Source organism: Alosa alosa, chromosome 15 (assembly GCF_017589495.1).
Source record: "Alosa alosa isolate M-15738 ecotype Scorff River chromosome 15, AALO_Geno_1.1, whole genome shotgun sequence".
NCBI lineage: Eukaryota > Metazoa > Chordata > Actinopteri > Clupeiformes > Clupeidae > Alosa > Alosa alosa.
In genome coordinates this window covers 6734805-6759659 of record NC_063203.1, presented here as the reverse complement: position 1 = coordinate 6759659, position 24855 = coordinate 6734805, and the positions used below count along the sequence as shown (strand labels likewise).

General features: G+C 42.2%; 3 protein-coding genes across 6 annotated transcripts in view; 1 reads left to right on the top strand and 2 right to left on the bottom strand.

Moving 5' to 3' along the window:
* Positions 1-5297, bottom strand: part of pak1 (p21 protein (Cdc42/Rac)-activated kinase 1) — a 42254-nt gene extending 36957 nt beyond the window's left edge. For all 3 annotated transcript variants that reach the window (XM_048264798.1, XM_048264799.1, XM_048264801.1), the window contains exon 1: positions 5025-5297. The gene's annotated coding sequence lies outside the window, so the exon portion shown is untranslated. The remainder of the gene's footprint in view (positions 1-5024) is intronic.
* Positions 5298-12314: 7017 nt separating this feature from the next.
* Positions 12315-16117, top strand: aqp11 (aquaporin 11). Its single transcript, XM_048263847.1, has 3 exons — positions 12315-13110; positions 13302-13418; positions 13879-16117. The coding sequence occupies exons 1-3, from the start codon at positions 12516-12518 to the stop codon at positions 13989-13991; spliced, it is 825 nt and encodes a 274-aa protein (XP_048119804.1). The 5' UTR covers positions 12315-12515; the 3' UTR covers positions 13992-16117.
* A 2931-nt stretch (positions 16118-19048) lies between these two features.
* Positions 19049-24764, bottom strand: clns1a (chloride channel, nucleotide-sensitive, 1A). Of its 2 annotated transcripts, XM_048265543.1 has the most exons (8): positions 24247-24762; positions 23869-24005; positions 23560-23679; positions 23270-23380; positions 22358-22381; positions 21529-21702; positions 19559-19625; positions 19049-19337 (listed from the first exon to the last, which is right to left on the bottom strand). In XM_048265543.1, coding segments are annotated over exons 1-8 (753 nt in total). In that variant the 5' UTR covers positions 24366-24762; the 3' UTR covers positions 19049-19336. The 2 variants fall into 2 exon arrangements, with proteins under 2 accessions (XP_048121500.1, XP_048121499.1); XM_048265542.1 differs by lacking the exon at positions 19049-19337 and having other exon boundaries at positions 19555-19625; positions 24247-24764.
* Positions 24765-24855: the final 91 nt, after the last annotated feature.

Below are 24855 nucleotides of genomic sequence, written 5' to 3'. Positions count from 1 at the left end.
GGGGGAAGCTAATTGTACGATTTACTCAGAACTGATCAGGCACAGTGTTTCACCTGCTGTAGTGTAGGATTGTTGAAATAAGGAGAATAAATTAACTGTATCCGATACATTTCTTCATCTACTCCATGACTGATGCATGACGATGAAAGCATATCCTCTCACAAAGCAACACGCAGGCTATCAAAAGTGCAAAGCATGCATGCAAAAGTATTAAAAGCTCTCAGGCAGATCCAGAATACCGTACTTAAAAGTTATACCTGGAGATATCAGCAGATTTCTGTAGATAACCATTTTGGAATGATAGCTGACATTTCACAAAATGCCTAAACTTAGAACTGGACCAACAACTTAGCAGTCTGATGGTGGCAGATGGCACCTGGTGGAGGGAAATCTGCTTTACACTTTTCTCTGTGATCTTTTCATCCACAACATAGAGAATGGCATTTTTCCATCCGAAAACAGGCTAGTTCGGACCTCAGTTGTTACAAGGCATTCTTAGCCTCGTTGCTATAAGTTACAAACAAGGTTGGCAGGACTACAGGACTGACGGTCAGGGACATTCAGAGTAATTTCCCTGAAATCTTCATACTTTCCTCAGTAATGCACTGGTTTGAATGGTGGCTGGGATTCAAAATGTCGAGGAACGTTCTGGGTCTGGTAGGCTATTACACAGACATAAATGTCACTCTGAAGTCTGGAGGAAGTCTGGTCAGGCTGCCTAAAGGGACCATTTCCCCTTTTTAGGTTCCCCACCAAAGAATCTACAGAAACAGTGTAGTTTCACCACTATCATTAACATAAAGCAGACAACAATTGTGTATGGTCACGCTTGTGGACTGGCTTTAATAAAGCGAAAGCCTGAATTAGACTGGCCTTTAATATTGCATGCAAGCATTAGCCCCATGTTGTTTTGCAGAAATGACTGAAAAGCCACTATGGTTAGATAAGCTAAGCCAAGCTAACCGCGAAGCGGCAAGAAAACACATACGGCGAGATTCTTTGTGTGGTTTGATGATTACTATAAACAGGGCAGGGGGAGATCAAATGTTGTGTTTGGGGTAAAGGGATAACATTTCAGATAGTTAGTCTCCGTCTAATTCCTTCCTATCCACTATGTTGGGTCTTTCTGATCCAACTGTACCAAAAAACACTGGCCACCCTGAGGGACTTGAGTGACTAACTCAAGAGACGGAGAGAGGGGGAGACAGAAGAGGAGAAACATGGAGATATTTATAGTTGATAGTATTATAGTTGCTTCACTAGTCGGGCTGCCACTGACGACAGAGTCCCCTTGTCTTCTGAAGAGGCGAGAGAGAGAGAGAGAGAGAGAGAGAGAAAGAGAAATAAAGTGATGGGACATGCAAACTGGAGGAAGAGGAGACCCAAGGGGAGGAGAGGAGGGATGCAGAAAGACAGCAAAATAACAAATGTAGAAGAGATGGAGACAAGAGAGCGGGTGAGAGAGAGTGTGTGTGTGAGAGAAAGAGAGAGAGAGAGAGAGAGAGAGAGCGCGAGTGGGAGAGAGAGAGTGATAAAGAGAAAGAGCGAGTGGAAGAGAGTGAGAGTGAGTGAGTGGGAGAGAGATTAGCTTTATGTGAGGCAGAGCAGACAGACTCGCTTCCACTCAGGAGACGCGTCCTGTGAGTCCACCTCGGAGATGCTGATGCAGGGCGACACGGGTTGCGTAATTTTCTTCCACCCCAAGTGAGTCCCTCACACAGCAGCACAGCAGGGGAGAGGCAGGAGAGCAGAGAGGAGCAGAGAAGAGAAGAGAAGAGAGGAGAGGACAGGAGAAGAGAGGAGAGGAGAGAGGAGAGGAGAGCACAGCAGAGGCCTGGGTGAGGCAGAGGATCACTGCATAGTCTACACCAAAGCAAAGCTCTGCAGGAATGGTGAGCATGACAACAGCCCAACCAAGACAGTCACTGACAACAGAACAGAGGGCATCTAAGCAGCAGCACAGCATCCTGGAGACGTATGCTGGGAGGCTGCATCCATGTCCTGCCCTGACCAAATACATGATACTGCAGGGAACTGAACTATGCTTCATCAGTATACTGCATCTCCTATTATTATTCATCATCACACATGCAAATCAATTGTGCACCCATTTATCTGCATTTTATGGCAGAAGCATGAGGGTGGTACCATCCTCCAAACATTGATTGACGTCTACAGGGTAATAGAGGGCTAAGAAGCCGGCATACCTCTGGAGAGGTAGAAAAGAGGTGAAGGGCTGCAGGTCATTCTCACTGTGAGAGTTGCAGGGTAGATTTGGATAAGTAAGGAAAGCAGCTTAACTGCCAACTAACACACTTAAAAAAATACACAAGAATTCTCAAACACGGATCAGAACTGAGGGTCTTTCTGCACACTCTGGGTGTCTGCCACAGAAACACTCTGCCAGTCATTCACACAGAGCCCTCAGACATTGGCGTCTTAACTGTCACTAAAGATACAGCCAGAGAATCTCTCCCTGCAACCACATTTCTCTCTATTCTGTCTCTGCCTTTTAAGTCTATTCGATGTATAATAATAGCCGCTGGCTCTTAGAAGGATACTGGAGAGCCCAAAGCATTCCTTTATAACAAGTTTAGATATCCTGATAGGAATTCCACCAAAAACAATATGGAGATTTCTAAAGTTGTTTTTACTGATAAAACCTACCCACTTACACATAGCCTAGCCTATATATATATATATATATATATATATATATATATATATATATAGAGAGAGAGAGAGAGAGAGAGAGAGAGAGAGAATCACAGGACACAGAGGAGGTCCAAACCTTTCTTTATATGTTACCACACCGAAAATAAAACAGTGTGTGAGATAGAATGCCAGCCCCATCTGTAGCTCTCCACCCAGGTCCGGGCCCCAAGGCTGCTATAGAGTCCACACTACTCCTTGCGCCAAGTGCACATCTGGAGGGTGTGTGAGTGGGTGGGTGAGTAAGTAGTCCGGCTTTCTCTGCAACCTTGTTTGGTGATATCAGCATATGGTTGACTTATGGGTCTTGAGGGGCCACCTCAATACCAATATCCCACTCACCCACTCAATATCCGCCCCAGGGTAAACCATCAAGCGCTCCATCATGTCACCTCAGAGAGGGATGCTGCAACCAACATGAGATGTAGCCGGACTGGATGTCATGTGGAAACAGACAAGCCATATACTCAACTCAACTGAGCAACTTGCAAGAGGTGCTGCATAGGAACGCAAAGTGCCCTCAGCAAAAGGGACAACTTTGTTTCCTTATATGAAGGATAGACATCCACAAGAAACGTCTACACATCTAAAATAAAAGATCATTGTCAAATTATTTTGACAATCACATTTTTTTCAGACCTCCATTGGTTAGTAAATCTTCACATTATAAAGGTTAGGCTATAAAGGATGGACAAACTAGGTCTAACGCCATTACAGACCCCTTATTGAACTTCCTCCTCATGTTTATGGTTAGCTTAGCAGACTAATCAATAAAATCACGTCATCTTTATTCAGATTAAAAAACATAACAAATATCTGAAGCTCAAAGGTCAGCGACGCGCCGTTTGAATTGCTTGTACAGTGACCAGTAGACACCTGGCTTCAAACACAGGAGCATACTGTTGAAGTTGTAAAACACTGCGTCGTTATATAAGTTAATACACACCAAGTTGGCACCACGGTCAAGCTGCCTAAATGACAGTTAGGCGCAACAATGCCGCATCCAATGCTTGTTTGCCACCTACGTCGTCTATTGCGGTGTCGGGGCATAGGCAAGTCTAATCAACTTAGCACAGCTCCCCAAGCCTCCCAAGTCGTTTATCTTCTTCCGACCGCAAAATGATAATTCAACAATTATAGCAATTCGCAACCTAAAAAGTGGGTGAAGGCTGGTGGTCTGTGTTGCTCATAGCGACAGACCACAGCCTTCCCATACATGACAACATATATTTAATGACAACATATGAGTTATTAACCAAATCCATTTTATTCTGGTGTATCTGCAATAATAGCCTACGTAGGCTATCGTTTTGCGCCGTTCCAGTGAGCTCAAAGCATGCTAATGTTGGTTATAATCCTTTAACTTCGGGACTTCGTCACGGGATGAATGTGGCATGCATGAGGTGTCATCCCATTTTTGAGAGGGGTGACAACCTACAGCAAGCGCACCCATTCTGCCGGGGCAGCGGCACACATTTAGCGAACAGGCATTCCATGGCAAAAGCGCGCATCAATAATTTTATGCGGTTAAGCAAGTTAGGGGCAGTTACTTCTGTAAATTTCATATAACCAAATCTTTGATAAATCGGATACATTACAGGCAGAAGGTAAATAGACAAGACATCTTATAAACCATTAATTACGCTTCGCCTAAACAGGTCTGCGCTGAGACAAAAGGTTTGCCTTACGAACATGAAAAGTAGCCTATAATTTTGTGTCCAGCCGTTTATTTTTTTTTACAATGATATAAATGCAAAGTACAGGACACAATCGAATGAATAAAAACAATGCACAAAATTTGACCTATGGGTTGGAACCATGGTCCATAGGTTTTGGCGATGGTTTTATAACATCCGTGAGAAATCCTCACCAAAAAATAGTTCAGTGTCGATCAGACGCGGAGAACATATAATTCCCTATCAGAGGCATGCATGATATCTACAGTCAGACAGACTATACTTTAACACCGCCGTCACAAATAGACTACAGGGTGTCTTCACTGTAGGCGACTGGTCGGGAGAATACCTATCTGTCACCACCAAATAGGCATCCGCTTGTCTCACAATTAAACTCGACAAAATCAGCGATGAGTAGTAGGCCTATGTAATTTCATACTGATAAACATATTCTATAAGCTACAGTAACTAAAGAAGTCTGATAAGATACAGCTCTCCTCACAGAGCATGGACATGCCCTATTCAATTCTATGCGGCTCGTGTGACAGTCTCCCGTTAAAATTCGAGAAGAGACAGTCGGGTCACTGGGTGCTATGTCGGAGACGGAGAAATGAACGAGTGTTCTCACGCGCTTACCTCTTGTCTTGTCCCCGTGGAAAAAATCCCAGTTGAAATTCCCTTTCTAACGTTCATGCACGCATTCATTCGTTCTAGTTGCACTGCCCAGCTTTCCCTATTCTTTGCCACAAACTTAGCTATACCCCGCTATTGTGAGACGCAATCAAACATGCTACATAGCAACGCCCGCCCACTATGCAGAGTGCCAATGTGCCAATGGTCACCTCTGAATTCGGCCTCTCGACTATTGATGTGGACCACAGTCCGTCTCACCGGGAGGGCGGCTACCAGGTCGGGGAAGGCGGGTCCAAACCATATAAGATTCAATGAGTTAACAATTTCATTGCTGATCAGGCAGACATGGCTATAATGACGTTGTCTGAGTGACGTCAGTGACATATAGAGTGGCCATGACCAAAGTCATAGCCTCCAAAATATACAAGACGTCTAGTCTAGCTTAAAAAAAAAAATCAAGTAAGGAAATGCGGTCCAAAGAAAAGCCTTTGGAGCATACCACTCAATCTATCTTGTATTCCGATGTATTCAGTCTAACATTAATCTGTATCAGTGTACTCAATTTACACAACCTACTAATACAGGCAGGAAAACTGTGGCACCTTATCTTTGGTATTTACCCAACCGGTGAATATCATTCACACACACACACACACAAAACCAGGGCCATATAATTTAAGAGGAGTCTGCTGACCCCTGCTGGCTAAAAACGTTGCTGGGGCGTTTTAAGTGCGCTGTCTGAAGCGCATGGTGCCAGTAGCCTACATTTAAGGCGTGTGCAAATAAAACTTTGCTAGACAATCGTGGGCGAAAAAGCGTAATGTGCATGATTACAACGGTTGCACTTATCTCTTTATTCTTTACTGTAGCCTTCTTATCATAGGTGTGTTTTAGGCGTAGCAATAAACGAATCAAAGTACCTTCATTGCCTTTAAAAGCCATGGCGGATTTGCCACATAGAAAAAAGAATGCTTCTCTGCAGAAGGAATGGATCATCTATGTTATCTTAGTGTACACAATAATAATCTACTCTGTAATTTCGTATATATTTATATATTTTCAATCTCAAACAGAATGTAGCCTATGCGTTTTGTGCACTTCTGTGCAAAAAGTTCTGAGACTACCAATTACTACCGCCCCCCAGCACAAGATCCTGGGCCCCTGCATAGGCAGTCCTGATGGGCCCCCATGTTCCTCAACCCAGGTAAAAAAAAAAATATTTCCAGTCTTTTCAAGGGCCCTCTCCCCTTGGGACCCTATAATCAGTAGTGGTTTTACCCCAAGTCCGACGCCCCTGCCGCTCCCCTTGACGTAGTCACCTTCTGCAGAACACCTGGTACCCCGTTCTTTAAGGTATCCACCATCCTTCAAGTTCAGTGTTCACTGGATCTCTTCCATGTGTCAAACTGGCACTCCTTCAGGTTGAATTTCATCTTGGGGGACAGGGAGCTATAAATCTAAGGAGGAGTAGTGATGTGTTAGAATACTGTGTTAAAAATGTGCGCCTTTTTAAAGCACTGAGCAGGTGCATTTTCAATGGAGCATCCAAATGTTGGTGCGCCAACGTTCAATTTGTTTGTGCCAAGTGTTCTCCCTCTTCAGACACCTCGGGTAGTAGAAAGGTTCCTTGACAACCTGACTTGCGAATGAGCTGAATTATGAACCTGAACTTGGCATTCCATAGAATTGTTGGGTGCAACCTGGGTGAACACGTTGAAGCAGGTGGCAGGCTCGTTTTTTGGGTGGAATTTCTGAATGATCTGACCATGTTGTTATTTTGATAATGCACCCATGATAAATAGTGAAATGCTGCACCATTGACTTTAGATCAGGATTTTGTTGGTCTGTTGTGCAATCACCTTCACTGCCTCCAGATGGCAATGCATTAACAATGCGCCTGGACACACCTCATTTCAGAGAGACTTTTTTTTAAAGCCACAGAAAGGTCAAAAGTTGGAAACATGCATTCTCTTAAATTAACCATAATACATGGGTCATGTCTATGAGTCAAATAAAAATATTAATCAGGGATCGTTCTGATTACTCCCTCGCCTGCCAAGATGGCCATGCCCAAAGTTACTGGTGACAGCATGCAAACCCTGCAGCTGGTTCCATGTTTCTTTTGGAATGGTGATGATAGATCATGTGGATGCTTGGGCCAATTATTTTTTATGCAGATATCCAGTGGAAACCCCCTGATTTAGCGGTGTGCAGCCTATTCAACTAAGACATATGGACCTAAAACTTAAATGTACAATGTGGTTCCATGCTAATGTCTTTGGTGTGTACAAATTACATATTGGAAACAAAATAATGGACCCTTAGTGGAGATCTGAGCTAAGGGGTCAAATATTATTGGGGCCATGCCCCACAAATCTGCTTCCAACCACAGACTATTTAAGAGTGTGGAAAGATGAATGTTGATTCAAAACGCAAATTTAAGCTTAGTTCAACTACGGTCAACTGTCTCTGTCTGAATCTGCCATTTAAGCTTAGTTCAACTACATGGTCAACTGTGTCTGTCTGAATCTGCCATCACAGTTGGTGCTGCTTTGCATTAGGCTCATTATCTGCTCAGGCAAACCCCAAGTTTAACAATGATTTGGTTGACACCTTTGAATCAGACGTTGATAACATGTTTTTTGTAATTATACTGCTGTGCATGTTTTTAAGGTCAGATTTGAGCACTTAGAAGAACAAACTCTAAGGTTTCTGAACTGAAACAAAAAAGGGAACATTTTACATTGCAACAGGACAGAGATAAATCATATACAGCTCATGATTTGACTAAACATTTCCTTGCAAAACAGTTGTCAAGGGCACACCAGAATGATTGACGGGTTTGAATGCAGATGTTTATGCACAGGTTGATGAAAGCACAAGTCTACTGCTGACATGACTGAAGATAACTCACAACAGCTTAAGGAGTGTGGACTGAGGTGCAGAGAGCAGATGATGATGTGGCCTGGTAGATGGAGGTGGTTTATACTTGTCCTGAAGAGATGCTAATGCTAGCACAGATGGAAGGACAGCAGAGAGGGATCAATGTTCAGCACAAAGGTTCCCCTCATGCCAAGACCTGTGTGTGTCATCCAATAATGGACTGTCAGAAATACCAGCCTCAAATATGCAATGGTCAGTGGACCACAGCTGCAGCCACAGCCAAGTCATGAGGTTCTAACCCCAGCAGAGAAAGACCAGCTGGAGGAGGAGAGGAGGAAGATGCTGTTCGGCTGGTTTGACCAGAGCGATGCCGTGTAAAAAGGCTAATGCTGCAGATGAGATCAGTGAGCCTAAGAGGCCAGTGGAGAAAGAGGCTCCGGAGCCCATGAGACATGAGACGATGGGAACAATGATCCTGCAGAGGGAAATTCTGAGCCGTGATGTTCTGTGATATTCACTAGTTGATGCCACTCTACTGATGAAGTGTAATGAGCAAGGGAAATGGCCTCCTCCTCCTCCTACGGGCCAACTTGCCATAGCAGTTTCATAATTTTTGGCAAAATAGTTTGCCCTGCACTGTAACAAGATTCTGTGATTTTCACAGCATCACTGCTGTTTTTGAGAAAAATGTGTACTGTATTTGTGAATACAGTATGTTGCTGTAGTTTCGCTATGAATTATGGTCAAAAATGGTCAAACTACAGTAATAAAAATTTGCTGCGAATCATAACACAGTAATAAATCTGACTCCTCCCTCACTTGTCAGCTTTTTGAAAAATTTGAAAAAACATGGCGGAAAATCAGTTGGGGTTTTCTGTTTTCTTTTTGCACATAAATACAAAGTTAAGCTCGCAGATAGCAAGGTGACATTGATATTATGTTTATTTTCCATCCAAATCATCATTTTGAAAAGATATTGAAAAGTCATGGATTTATGGTTTACTGGGAAATTTTGACGTGGTGATTGAAACGTGCACCGCGCGACGACGTTTGAACTGTCCGGCGGCGGGAGATCATTTTTGAGCAGCAGTTCAGTCAGTCAGACCAACGGTGTTCAGCACTCTGTCAAGTTCGCAGCTCCACCTTAATGGTAAGCAAGCATTTATTTATGTAACGTTAATGTTTCATTGTGAAATTGTATTACATTAAATTCGGGCATGTGTACAGTCTATGTACGTTGTACTGTCTAACTTACAAACTCATCCATGCTTGTTGGATCAACTAAGTAAGAAACGTTAGGCTAGCTATCATAGTTGCTGTTGCTGTGAAGGTGGCATTAACGTTAATGTTTTATGTTACGTTAACGTTTTGGCAGTCTCGTTTGTATTAGGCCTACTTTAGTTCTCAGTAAGTTACAGTTTATTATATTCATATCGATATAATTTATATAAAACATTCGCTAGTAGTGCTAGGCCTAGTATGTTACTGTCACAATGTTAGGCTGAAGATGATGTGCTGCTGGTTAACGTTAACGTGGAGGTTTAGCTGCTACCAGCTAGAGCTAACTTATGTAACGTTAACTCATCGTAATCAGTACATAAATCTTTGTGTTGCTGCAAGCAAACATCATCAATGAGCTCACCCAGCTGGCTAACGTTAGCAGCTAAATATACCTTGCGAAACTGAGTTAGCAGCTATGCTAACACCATCTTCAGCCTGGCATTTTGACAGTAAACTCAAAAAACATACAGTGTATATATAAATGATTATTCTAAAGTTTCACTTGTAAGTAGCCTTCAGTTTCAGTTGAAAATTGTTATCTAACACTGTTTATCTTTTTTTCTTCTATTTCTGCTAGGTGCTGCTTCACTCTGCTACTGGTGGTGGATCAGGCTGACTGCAACCGTTGGTCTAACGTTAGGATGCAGCACACAAGAATTTCTAAACGGAAAAAAAGTGAATAAATGTACTTGCTTTTCAAACTGATAACAAGTTGTCAATGGTTATTTATGCAAGTTTGTGTAGCCTAAACCATACCTAGGCCTAGTGAAATTTATCCTGGCTGTAGATAAAGCAGGATATGAATTTCCCAAAATGACTATATAATATTACAGCACTGGTATTACTACTGTACTAAGTTACAGTATGATCCATAAGTACTGTGATTAAAAATACGGTAGACAATTCAACACTGTATACATTACAGCCCTGGTAGTACTACTGTAGTTTGCATTTACAGTATCAGGCATAGGTACTGTGATTTCATATACAGTAGGTGTACTGTAGAGTGAAATACAGCAACTTGCTGGTTATTTGCTGCCAGCAAGTTGCTGTACATTTTACGTTAAACTTTTTACAGTGTGGGGCTTTGAGCCTATCCCATTCAGGTTGAGTAAGCAGGGCTGGGAATTCAAACCTTAGAAACCTAATTCAGTGTCAAACATGGTCCCACAGCAACACCAACTACATCATGTATATTGGTGAAACATAAGAATGCTATCATCAGGCAAAAATAGTTTTTAAAAAGCAGGAGAAGAAAAAATAGATATTTGCACTGGTGCAACAGTGGTGGACATAAGCTATGTACCGCACAGCGGTACATGATATGACCCAGCATGGTATCACCACCTGCTACGCAAAATAAATCAAGAACGCTTCCCAAGTCCTCTCTGCTCAGGTAACTCCATGTCAAACTTCCCAAGTCCTCTCTATACCACTCAGGTAACTCCATGTCAAACTTTCCAAGTCCTCTCTATACCCTGTTCAGGTGACTCCATGTCAAACTTCCCAAGTCCTATATACCATACTCTAGTATCTCCATGTCAACTGCATGACTTCCTGAGTCCTCTCCATCCCCTATTCCTGTAACTCTTTGTTACAAGTACAATTCTTTCGTTGGTTACTCAATGATTGCAATACAACATGTCTGAATGTGTTTGTTTGAACAAGTGCATGTGTATATGTGTTTGTTTGTGTGTGTGTGTGTGTGTTTGACTGTCTGTCTGTCTGTACAAACTGATCTGCTTCACTAAGACACGTCTGCAACAATAGACAAAGTATAGGCTACATTGGTGACACTCAAATGCATGTCTGTATAGTGCACAAGAATACTTCTGCCATTATACAGTGGTCATATTACGCATGCCTTATGCCTATGTAGCAGGATGCAGCTGCCTGGCTCACGCTATGCTTAACTTGCTCTGCTCTGAGTGGCTCTGGGCAATTAACTGTGAGCCAACCGCGATGGCCAAGCCCCTTTATAAACTGGGACTTTTCTTTGGACAAGTGACGTCACTGGCACGCACTGCATGTCTTGTTTACCTGTCCAGTGATTCGACGTCGGCCTTGGTTATCCATTCCACCTTAGCGCCGCAGGTATGACTAGCTCCGTTTCTCCTTCCACCCATTTGACTTTCCATCATTGGTCTAATCCATCAACGAACCTGAGTGCCTTGCTTGAATAAAATTACTAATTCTTTGGGTGCAAGTCCCATCGTGGCGTAGTCTGCTACTTGTCTGGGCCTATATGTGTGTATATACCTGGGTATGTGTGTGTGTGTGTATATACCTGGGTATGTGTCTGTGAGTGTGTATATACCTGGGTATGTGTGTCTGTGTGTGTGTATACCTGGGTATGTGTGTGTGTCTGTATATACCTGGGTATGTGTGTGTATACCTGGGTATGTGTGTGTGTGTCTGTATATACCTGGGTATGTGTGTGTATACCTTGGTATGTGTGTGTGTGTCTACCAGGGTATGTGTGTGTATACCTCGGTATGTGTGTGTGTCTGTATATACCTGGGTATGTGTGTGTGAGTGTCTGTATATACCTGGGTATGTGTGTGTATACCTCGGTGTGTGTGTGTGTCTGTATATACCTGGGTATGTGTGTGTGTCTGTATATACCTGGGTATGTGTGTGTATACCTATGTGTGAGTATACCTGGGTATGTGTGTGTGTCTGTATATACCTGGGTATGTGTGTGTATACCTGGGTATGTGTGTGTATACCAGGGTATGTGTGTGTCTGTATATACCTGGGTATGTGTGTGTGTCTGTATATACCCGGGTATGTGTGTTTGTCTGTATACCTGGGTATGTCTGTGTGTGTGTATATACTTGGGTATGTGTGTGTGTGTGTGTGTGAGAGAGAGAGAGAAGAGAGAGAGAGAGAGAGATCTTATTAGTGGGACTACATGCACGCCAAGATTCATGTTTTCGGTGTCCTGAGAATCTTCGACAGAAAAAACCCTGTTAGGCTACAAATCAATATGACAGCACTGCACTACCGGCGTCATAATTATCCATCAATCTTGTAATTTGGTCAACTCGAGTTCACAAGATCGCCCTTGACAAATAACAATAAGTTGTTTGCTGCCCTCTACTGGTTCTAGTAGAGCTACCGAAGACTTCCGTGTGGAGAGCTCGTTCAACTCCCTCTCAGCTCGCGGTTCAAAAGAAGCACACGCATGCACATTGATTAGAAGAGCGGGGCGGGCTCCTTGGAGTTAGTGGATCATAGAGAAGTTGCCTGGTCACCCCACTAAACGTGAGGCCAAAGGATAAAAAGCGCTTTAGTAGACTGACCGGAAACTAGTCCGTGTCTTTTGGAATGGCAGACCTCGGTGTTTCTCTGTTCCTGATGGCAGGGACCGTGTTTCTGAGCGAAGTGACGAGGAGGACTGCAGTTAAACTGTTTGCCAAGTCGGATTATTGTCCATACGTGTTGGAAATCATTTCGACCTTCCAGCTATGCGCTTGTACACACGAGTTGAAACTACTAGCTGAAGTGGGCCGAGTAGATCTGCAGGTCGGGCTGACCCTCACGTATCTCATCACTGTGGTCCATGGGCTGACGTTCCACGGAGCCATCTGCAACCCCTCTGGCACCCTTGAAAGTGTCTACCGTAGGAGACTCACCGGTAGATGCGCAGTAGTGCTGATTGTGTGCCAGTTTCTTGCTGCCATGGTGGCACGCTGTGTAGTGCCATATGTATGGGCACTGGGGTTGTCAGATATGCACGCTAGGCACAAACTGTTCGGATTTAAATGCATCAGTCCGATTAATGCTCCGCTTTTGAAGGCTACTGCAGTTGAGCTGGGATGCGCTTTCGCCGTGCACTCTGCTGCTAAAAGAATGCAAAAAGTCGACGACAAATACAAAATTCATCTAATAGCAGCTGTAATCACAATCGTGGTCTATGCAGGTTTGTTTCTCGGGATTAGACATTTGACCTTGTTTTGGCAGAGCCTAACTGTTATGTAAGAGTTTAAGTTATCACTTGTGTGATAGTTTAAATCCCCATTTGAGTCCGTGTCAATACAACCAAACCATTGCTAGTTCATAATCTCTAAATGTGCATTGCAGTAACTCTAATCAGTGCTGTTGGTTTTGTAGGAGGGAGTATCACAGGAGCAGTGTTCAACCCAGCACTGGCGTTTTCAACACAGTTTCCATGCAGCGGGAACACCTTTACTGAGTACTCATTGGTGTACTGGTTGGGGCCAGTGTTAGGTAGGGCACATTCTTGGTACAACTATCGTGTTTAATGCCTGTAGGCGGTGTGGTATTTTAGCACTGACCTAATTAATCACAAACATTTTAAGTACATGCAAAGCCCATTACAATGCTAGAGATAGTGCAGCATGCCACATGCCTTCATAAACTTAATACAATGAGCACAACTTGTCCATTCAAATAGAAACACCCAAAATAATATTGGCAGTAGTGGCAGCTTGAGACTATGTTGTGATAATGTGGAACTGATTCCATGCATGCAGTCGTGTACAAAGTGAGGTACAATGTATTACCAACATTCTAGTCTGTCAGTTATGAAAGACTGACACTTAACCTTAAGGGGAATGAGCCGAGTGGCCGAAGCGGAGGGAAACGTGGTGTCTTCTTACTCCACATTCATGATTTTTTTTTCCATGCACAGGCTAAGGAACCCTCTCTCCCATCTCTCTGTCCACAGGCATGGCCGGCTCAGTCCTGCTATTCGACAAAATTATCCCGGTGGTATCTGGGAAGAGCACATACCGCGATGACCTGCACCCCAATGGCTTCCAGGAGAAGAAGAAGAACTGAGCTCCAAACTGGACATCTCTCCACTGTTGGACCCAGCAGTGGATTACTGTACACATCTCCTAAGCATCCGTGAGCTCACTTAGTCAATAATTATAGCGCACAGTGTAGGCCTAATCAATGGGAGTGGATGTTTTAGTGTGTTAACTGACATGTACCTCATCAACACCATTTTTTCACTTTTATAACTTTTTTGAGCCAAACCATGTTGATATATGGTTGTGAATATAGGTTGTGAATATAAGTTGAGAAGTAGTGTTGAGATATCATGGCTATTGTAATTTGTTTAATTGAACAATAGTATAGAGCTTGATAGCATAAAAATATCACAGGGTATAACATCATAACTGGAAGAAGTTATCATCTTTAGGCTTGTAATGGCACAAGCAGCTGCTATGTTCATTTAGAGAAGACAAGCCTCACTGAAATGAGATTCTGACCTACAGAGACTGTGCAAACATAGTTCTGTTTTATTTCATTTTATGTTATTGTCTCAATGTTTTGTCAGTGTCCTCTTACAATGGTTAAGTTATCTATTACCGTTCTTGTTCTTCATCATGTAACTCTTAAGTTGAAACATTCCCTTTTAAAGAAGCACATGAGGACTAGCTGGATAAGTATGTTATATAATGAGGATTTTTACATTTGATGAGTGTGTGACGTTTAAGCACAGTTTTTCTTGGTGCCTTTGGAACTTTAGCAAGGAGTCTCGGGGCAAGCTGATCCTCCTCGAGCCTGACCATTAGTAAACAATACCATGGCAAACCATTAGTGTGCCATATACAGTTAACCGTTTAAGCCAAAGATGGTGAACTTGTCTTTTAGGCAAGCAGAGGCTCGGCCACTCACTGCACATGTCATACGTGATACTAATCAATTTTAAATGTGGTTGTTGGTCTTCCACTGAAATCGGTTGTTATCAACCAATTACAGCATTTATAACAATGTAAGACATTGTAATAAATCAGTTCATTTTGTTATAGTGTTGAGTATGAAAAATGTATTTTATGCGATTCTAATAGACATTTGATTGTTTATGTATGCTTTGCTCCAGGAAGACAGACTGCAATTAATATTTTAAATTGCTCTACTTGAAAGAGAAGTGTCAAAAGCAGTTTATTATCCATAGCAGGCCCAGCCGATCTTGAAGTCCATGTGAAGTAGCAGGTGTCCTATACAGGGTATACGAGACAGAAACATGTGTTACCAGTTGCCAATTTTTGCCAACACTTTTCGCTAGTTAAGGTGAAGGTGCAAGATTGGGACAATTTCTTTGAATTTCTTTGAACTTTATGATATGAAAATAAGGAACTTGGGGTGGGGGAGGGGTGGATCTCAATCCCAGACGCCTCAAGAGGTGCTGTTTCGCGGGATCGAGTCCGGGCGTGTGCAAGGCTGAACAGCGCAGGTTACAATAGCAAGTCCAATATGTTTAGGGAAAAATATTTTTGTCACTAAAATTAATGAATAATTGTAATAAATAATTGTATATTGATCAAAATAATTGTGTTTATTACTTTGGCCGTAATCGTGCAGCTGTTTTAACTATTATATTATTTAACATCATGTTTTGCATTTTCATGCACTGGTTAATCCTTGGAATTGCATTTCTAGTTTGAGTAGGCCTATTACTGCTCGGGACATTTCTCCTCCACATAAAATTAGAGAAAAACTTTCAGTGACTGAAACAAACTGTCTCTACACAGGAAACCACTGGTGTAACTGCCGTGTCTCCTACCTACCCTGGCTGGCTGACTGACAAATGTCACGTATGCTTTTAGTTTGCATGTAGCCTGTAGCCCCATAAAGTGTAAGCTACAGATCTTGTGGTCCCTGCGTCAATTACTTACTCTGGGTGACTGTCTCGACCAATGTCACGTATATGCTTTTGGTTTGCACGTAGCTGAAAGTACATTCAAATATGCTACCTGACAGATGTCACATACATCATTCTCAGAAACTGTTTAAATGTGAGTACAGTGACATTGTCATCTCTCATATGGCTCTTGTGCTGCTGCCTGTCTAACCACAACAAGTTATATCTCAGGAAGTGGGATATCTATCAAGCAAGAATGAGTCAGTACTGCTTACATGAAAAATAATTAAGAATAATTCAAAGGTAACGTTATACAATGGACAAGGGAGTCAGCATTCATTCATACATCCATGTCCACATTTGTATCAGAAGACATTTACTTTTCCATTGGGAGAGACTCTCAGACAGGGCCTACTGAGTTTTCACACACTTCTCTGAAAAGTTTTAGCCTTCTGCTAGATATCCCATCATGTGATGACTGAGACCTATTGCATACCAAGCACACACATAGTCCCTTGTCTGCTGTAATCAGTACACTCAGTTCCAAAACTCGCCACACTTATCTAGTTAATTTTACCTTTGCAACTGTGAGAAATCTCTAGCAGTTCACTGCTTCTTTTGAGGCATATGCTAATGGATTTATGCTTTATAACTTTATAACAGACTGCATCCTTCTAAGTTGGTTTTATTGACCAATCAAATTTACTTTACATTTGCATCGTGCACTTTAAGTTGCTTTTTGGAGTGGACCAAGGTCTGGAGTGTTTTCTCTTGTGCAAGTCTTCAGTTGAAAAGGAGAAACATGAGAAGTCAGGGCAAAAGGTGGGAGCTAACATATCTACAGTATGGTGAACCCACTGCAAAACATGCATGTACACAAGCTAATGTCTTGATGTGACTAAAACTACTTGCTGGTTTGGCATTTGTGAATAATTTTTTAAACAGGTACCGAGGAGAGTGTTAAAAGTTTGCGAACCCTGCAAATATGGTTATCATAATTTAGTGTTTGCAAAAATATGAGATCCCCTTCTGTCAATAGTCCATGGCACCTCCTTAAGCTGCAAATACTTCAAACAATGTAGCAGAACTGTATTCAGGCCTTCAGGTATCTTGTTGCATGATCCATTCTCAGCCCAGATTTAACTCCACCACTGATGGCTTGTTTCTTTCAAGAATTTATTGACAGGCCTGACCGGAAGCATTCCAACAAAACAACTAAGGAATGGCAGGAGAAAAACAAGATCCTAAATCTGGTTCTGCTAGATGCGGACAATACTCTCTCAAAGCAGATACAAGGGAATGATTCATTGCTATAACATTTGGTTTCTTTCTTTTCAAATCAACCACTTTTGGTAAATAAATGAGTATCTGTAATGTTCACAAACGTTCAAACAGCGCCGCATTTTGTTTCTAATGTTGCATTTACAAAAAGTAACAAGTGTGTGTATGTGTGTGCCTCAGTTGTAAAAGATGTAACATCAATCTTCTAGTTCACCAAAACCCACAGCAATTGCTAATGCTCTCCAGATAGCAGTCTACAAAAAGAGAGGGTAAACAAGTTGAAAGGACCCTTAAATGCATACAAAGCTTCTTCAACAGCTATACAGATTACTACCACCAATATAAAACATGAGTGGCTCTCGACCACATTCATTTTGTCAAAGTAACTCTTAGAAGAACAAATGCTGGAGACTCCAGATATAAGAGTTGCTGGAGTAGACAGAAGTTGAGAAGAGTACACACAACACCGGTCAGTGGACATACATAGTTTCATCAGTTTCTCAATCACCTTCATAGTAAGTCTTACATTTATATATATATATAGCACATTTTTATGCACAGTGTGCAACCCATCCTGATACTAGGTGAACATGTCACATGTTAATTTTGCCAACAGAGAAAGGCCATTCTTGGTGTAACACCAACGTAATCTGTGAAGAGATAACTATTGCTAATACCTGACACTAGCTTGCAAAACACCAAATCACACTAAAAACCAAGCCCATCACATGACAATCACTGTCTTCTACTGGAGGCTGTAATCTCTAATTAGTGGTAATCCTTTCAGGGACAGAAATAACACACTCTCCCACTGTTTGTGACAGTGCCTAGGTCCTGAGTACCCAGGCATTTTCACAGACATTTCAAACGTCCATGACTCATTAAGGTCCCTTAATAACCCACACCTACACAAAATTATATTCATTGCTCAAAAGTTTTGGCCAAATTATTTGGGGCTAATAAACATATTTCCCATTAATTTTCTCATAGGCTATGCATGCTATATCTTCTGAATTTGCAATTTCACAACGGAAGAACAATGGAGAACAATTAAACTTCATTTTTCATTGGACAAAATTGAATTTAATGACTTTTCCCAGAACTTTAAAGTTGCACTAAAGAAGATTTGCTCTCAGGGTCCCCTTACAGTTGAGAAGCACAATAATAAATTAATTAAATGTGCATCTTTGCAACAAACTATCAACAAAACTCCGATAGAGCTTCGAATTCCTACTTATATTTTGGAGGGGGTGTAATGTTCCTACCCGAACAGCAATTTATGGCTATTTTACAAGCGATATGACTTGCTCAGAGTTCGGCAGAAGTGCCATTCACTCTATTAAGACTTTATGTGCCATCAAAATGATGTAAAAATGAAGTAACCATTTGGAATTGATGAGACACTAGCATACAAAAACCTCTCTTTGGCAGTACACTCATTTTGAATACTCCATAAAATAAATCACAATAATCATACAACGATCACTCTTAACAGTAGTACAAAACCATGACAAAGAATAACTTTAATGATGACCAGAGTTTATGCCATTGCCACTCTAAAAAGCATATTTATGTGGCATTTGAAACAGAACCTTCCCATTCTGACACAGGAGAGGTGGTCACAGAGTTGTAGTCCAAAGAGGACAACTCATAAATGATTAACCTTTGCACTGCACTACTAATGAGGAGGGGCAGCCAAGGGTAGTCCAGAGTCCAATTCCACCACCACTGAGGACACAACCAGACACAGCACCACTGGGACCAGACATCAGAGGAGAACGAGGCCTGAAGGGGAAAAGGCTGGGCAGACCTCTGGTGCATTGGACTGTGCCTTATAAATTAAGAATGCCATGATGCTACTGCTTTGCAGATAGGCAATAAGTCTGCTGGTTTAAAGTTTTCTGGGATTCTTAAGTTGGAAGCATTTTTAAACACTGAACAAACAGAACCCCCCACACACTAGTACTTAGTACAAAAAAAAAAACTATTTATTCTTATAACAGCTTATACAAATACATGAATACCGCTTCTCAATTTGGATAGAAATACAAAAACAACACAGACACTGAACACAAATGGTGTGACGCCAGGAGACCGGGAATGTGAAACCATGGTGACGGGAGGGGTACAGTTAGACTGGGAGCCGAGAGCGCTCCCTGAGGAAGTGCTGTGGGTAAGAGCATCGGGATGGGCACTCCCGTTTTCAACTACAAGAGCCCTTAAGTGCCTCCATCGGCTGAATCACGTTCCGTCTGGAAGACAACGGAAATGGCAGATTAATGTTGGGTGCAGCGCTAACTAAATTAATTTGACTAAAAATCAAATTTAAGCCCTCCTCACAACACGGTGCTATTTTATTATTGGTAACTTGCTGCAAGTTGACTAGGGTTAGAGTAAGAATCGACTAATGAAAGAAAAGCTGCTGATCTAAAGAAAGAAAGACTGAAACTCGTCAGGTGATGTAACTGCTTACCAGTGATCTACGTCAGCATCATCAAACTGTCCAGCCACGGCTGAACTGGAGTCCACCTCCATACCATCTGAAACACACAAAGCAAAAGCCATTTTTACAGATGCACACTCAAAGACGCTAAACTCAACTCGCACTCTCTCCCTGGCTACATATCCAACCAAAGCCACTTGTGTACAATACACTGCCCTGAATCAGGGCATCTGTTGCTGTGGGCAGCTGGTCTCATTAATGCAGTAAACAGCAGAGGCAGGAAGAGACTGATGTGCATCACCGTCTAATCCAGTCCAACTCCACTGGGGCCAGAGAGAGGGGCCAGAGAGGGGGGCCAGGGAAGGAGGGAAAAGGATTGGCAACTGATATCTTCCAGAGAGGGAGGGGCCAGGAAAGGAGGGAGAACGGGAAAGAGATACGGTGTCACCAGCCGCAGGAAAGCAGCTCTGGTGAAACAGCAGCTGGGTTTCAAATTCAAAACGCAGACCATCATCTACAAAAGCTCACAAATTCTTTGTACTCTGGTTTTGGAAACAACAAAACAAAACAAAGCAAAACAAAATAACTGCTTTGCATTACAAAGTAGTAAAACAAGTAAAAAAATGTCTTCATGTTTGCTTTTATGTTCCATTTTCTTTTTCTCTTTTTTTCTTTCTTTTGCTTTCTGACAGTGTACATGACATCCCAATCTGTCCAAAACTCTTGAGTCAGCAACTCTGTTGTGCTCTGGGGTGATGCACAAGGGCCAGCTAAATGCCACAAATAGAAGCACATGTGTCCACACACATTAACACATGCAATTGACATGCACAAGCAGACTGACGGGGGCTCCTTCTCTCTTGACTGAAGCCTCTTGTCCTTAAAGATGTAGCCCAGGGTTTGGTTTAGCAAAGGGCTGTTGGTATATGTGCTCAATAGCCAATCAAATCATTGACGACATGAAATATTCCGCATCAATGCAGGAACATTTAATGATGCATTTTGTTAACATCATAACTAAATTATACATATGCCAAAATAATAAATGTAAACAACCAATTCAAACAAAATGTCCCTACGACATATGATCGTAATGACGAAAGAAAAGAAACAATAGTAATAGCCACCGTGTTGGTTGGCTGGAATTGTTTATGGCTCAGTCTAAGCCACTTTGTTTCCCATTCACAGGACTGGGTATGAACAGCAGCTTTTTTTTTTTTTTTAAAAGTGTGTGAAATTAGAATTGTGGACTGACTGCACCATTAAAGCTCCTTCTCTTGAAATTTCAACATGACTCCCTAGCGCCATCTACAGTTCAGGTATTTATGTTTATAAGTATAAGTAAGTATAAGTATATACCGGTATATACTTTTTTGATCCCATGAGGGAAATTTGGTCTCTGCGTTTATCCCAATCTCAGAATTAGTGAAACACACTCAGCACACAGTGAACACAGTGAGGTGAAGCACACACTAATCCCGGCGCAGCTGCCTGCAACAACAGCGGCGCTCGGGGAGCAGTGAGGGGTTAGGTGCCTTGCTCAAGGGCACTTCAGCCGTTCCTACTGGTCAGGGTTCGAACCGGCAACCCTCCGGTTACAAGTCCGAGGCGCTAACCAGTAGGCCACGGCTACCCCATACGGTTTATGGTATGTAGTACACTTTTGTACAGAGTGAGTTACAATGACATTAATAAACATTACATTACCATTAAAATGAATAGTTTATAGTAAAAATCAAAAGCCTAAAAGTACCAATAATATTAATAGAAAAACAGAATAACAATAATCATACACAAACTGCGACTCTAAGGAAAAAAGTTAAGAGATAAGTCTTTAGACGCTTGAAGATCCTGAAATGAATTGTTGCTAACAAAACAAAAGCCCTTCAATATGGATTTTTCTTGAAACACACCTGGGTAGCACTCACGGCACACAGTTAGGGAAACACTGCTGTTCTAGTTAACAGAAATAACACTAGACATCAGTCCCCTGGTCTTACCCTCAAACTCGGCTGAAGGTTCGTCGGTCCTAACGCCGGCCATGTGGAACTGCTGGGCCACAGAGTTAGCCAGCATCCCCTCCAGCCGCTCCAGAGTGGCCTGGCCCTCGGCCGTCAGGTTGGACAGACCCTCCTCATAGGTGTAGAATGTGGGCACATCCCCCTGGCCTTGCTCTGCAGAATTCAGGTTGATTTAAGTTGAATGGGGAACTTAAGAGTTCATATAATGGTCAAGTCACACTACCTCTTAGCTCATGTCACAAACAAAACTAGCATGCTACCCTTCTGGAAGGATATTCCAAAGAGCCAATCTTCTCAACTGAAATTTATTCATAATGAATTAAGACTGTTGAAATACTGTTCATAATATTCACTGGGATGAAATATTATTCCATTTCTTTGCAGGAATACTGACTTAACTTTGGCATGTCTCATTAGTGGCCATAACCACGTATTCAACATCGCCCTCAATTTTATCTTCACTCCAACATACTGCTCAAAGAAATGACAATACAGTGAAAAACTGAATGGAGGTTTAGGAGGGTTGCAAAGGGCACAAGTGAACATCTGACCCCCCATCCCCACCCTTACTGGCTGGGTCCCTGCCATGCCCTGGGCCTTTTGAAGGTTGGGTGCACCAGTGTAAAAGGAAAGCGTCCAACCAAGGGTGAAATCACCTCCCTCTCAACACTATTAATAGTAGTAATAGCAGCAAGTGTCTTATGCAGGAGAAGAAACATTAAAATAAGGATCAGGCTGACCTTAAATAATAATTAAAAGAAAAACTGGCTAGGACAGCATTAGGGCAGAAGGTCCAATGAAGGCTTACCTAAATTTCTTCTGACTTCAGATTCTGGAACAGAAAACACACCTGGATAAGTCTCTAAAACTGATTTCTGGAGGACACCCAAGGGCTAAGCCTATGGGGTGCTTTACTGTCAACAAAATGCCAACAGATGGTTTGGGAATGAAAAAGGGTTACCAAAATAAAGTAACCTTTTGGTATTGATGTATGATTAGTATGTTTACAAGGCTGGCAGGTCTTCGGTATAATCAAAGCCAGTGCATGGCTGAATATCCTTTTACTAATCATTATCTTTATAAGAGTGCAGATCATAGACCACAATGACAGAACAGCTTGGTAGTTAATTTCCAAAACTGTTTTGAAGCAATAATTATGTATACTATCAGAGGAATTGATAATATATGAGTCACATGGTAGTTGAGAGGGACAGGGACTTGTATCTCTCATTTATCCACCAAAAGCAAGAAAATAAACATTCATCGAACAAACCTCCATCAGAGGAAACAACTTTCCACCATGTTATATAGAAAGCATAAATTACTGAGAATGAATATGGACTGATATTTTAATGAGAAAGTCAACAGCTTCCCCTGGTGTCGATTAGGAGTAAGTTCAACTAAAATTTATGAGACAGGGCACACACATTAAATCTGGAAAATTTGCTGATTTCTGAACACATTAGTCAATCGAAATAAATCGCTCCCATCCATGCTCATGAGGGAACTTGTTAATTGGCTGGATTATTATATAGCTTTATTTTAGCCCCATTGGATCACATGGATTTGCTGAGGCAGGACAATGCACACACATTAGAAATTATGATAAAACCCTACTAGCCATTTTATGTTAATGTTACTTAGCAGACTGAATTTGCCAGGTCAGACACCAAGAAGTGCCCCCTGAGCTCATGCTGTGTATGGCTTCCTGAACACTCACCTGCCTCCTCCACATCATACTCCTGGCCCTCAAAGTCATCATCAGAGTCATCATCCTCTGGGTCTGGGTGTAGGGCCTGACACTCACACATGGCAGAGAACATGGGCTCCACTATACAAAAAAGACATGAGAAAAAAACATCCTATAGTTATTCAACAATGTTTTCATAGACAATAATTCAACAGCCATTTAAACGGCAACATGTGCTGTGATGTATAGCCAAGAGATTTTCCCATTTCTCTTTGGCGGGACACATAAAAACCAGGACTTGTGTATAGTTTGGTACTCACATGCGGCCGTATCGCTGGGAACAAAGCGGATCTCTGTGATAGCTGTGGTACTGTCGCTATCGCTCTCGCTATCTTCATTCTCCTCCTGAGCAGGCTCTGGCATCTCGGCTTCGTTATCATCTGAGGGAACAAGATGTAGGTCCAAACGACGTCCAGACAGATATGAAGCAAGGCCCTTATGGAACTAGCATGGTGATGCAAAATGCACAGAAGTCGATGCTAATCGCGCCTTGAGCTCCAACAAACAAAACAAGTAAGGTAATTATTAATTTACTCAAGTAAGGTACGTTATTAGCTATGGTATCTCACCACTCAATTTGCCGTTGACCATAACATACAGGTGCTCTTGTGGATAGGCGCTCGGGTCGCGGGAGATAGCATGGAGGCTGATCGACGGGTATTCCAATGAAAACCCCATTCCAGATCCATCAAACCAAAAAAGACGCCTGCCATGGGTAAGACAGTGTGTTCAAGCATTTTACCGCAGAAACGTACAGGGAAATGTCAAATCTGTCAGCTAGCATCTCGCTAGCTAATAAACGGAGCGCAGCAATTAGTTTACTTCTGTTTTCGTTTGTGTCGCCATTTGTTTTCTGTGAACTTATCTAGCAATCAACTTTCAACAATGTTGTCAAGATACACTAGCATAACTTTACTCTAAGATTAAGAGTAAGATGTTCAACTTACGCCTCAGCGACGTAAAGAGTTCCTGATCCAAGTCCTTTTCCGTCCAAAACTGCTGTGGTTTCGGCTTGTTCGTGCCGGACTCCTTCACTTGGAGGAGGAACGCTTTTCAACACCACCATTCTTTGAGGGGTAACTTGGGTGACCAATCTAAACAATTACCGTTTGCTTGCTAGTGTGAAACACTTTCAAGTATCGTTAACTAGTTCACACAACTGATAGCTAGCTAGCGACGTATCAAAACTGACCTATTTTGTCAGGCTAAGCTGGCTAATTTACTCATGCAACCAGTCACAGACGCCAGCGAACAACAAATGAGGAATCATGCAAGTGTGCAGCGGTGCACAGCCATACAATTACGAATTTTCCCTCCGATGATAAAGTGATGTATGCGAAATCTCAATTCAGCATGTTCTGGACACCACATCGGCAGGTAGATGGCTAACAAACATCACACCCACGAACGAACAGGCACGCTTTCGCGTCGCGTTTACCAACCAGATGTCCTCGCGCCAAGAGGCAAGAGCGCACTTCTGTTAGAACGGACTAAAATGCTGCTGCCATCTTCTGGTCGGGGGAGCGACGCTATGGATGTTGCAACAATTGACACTA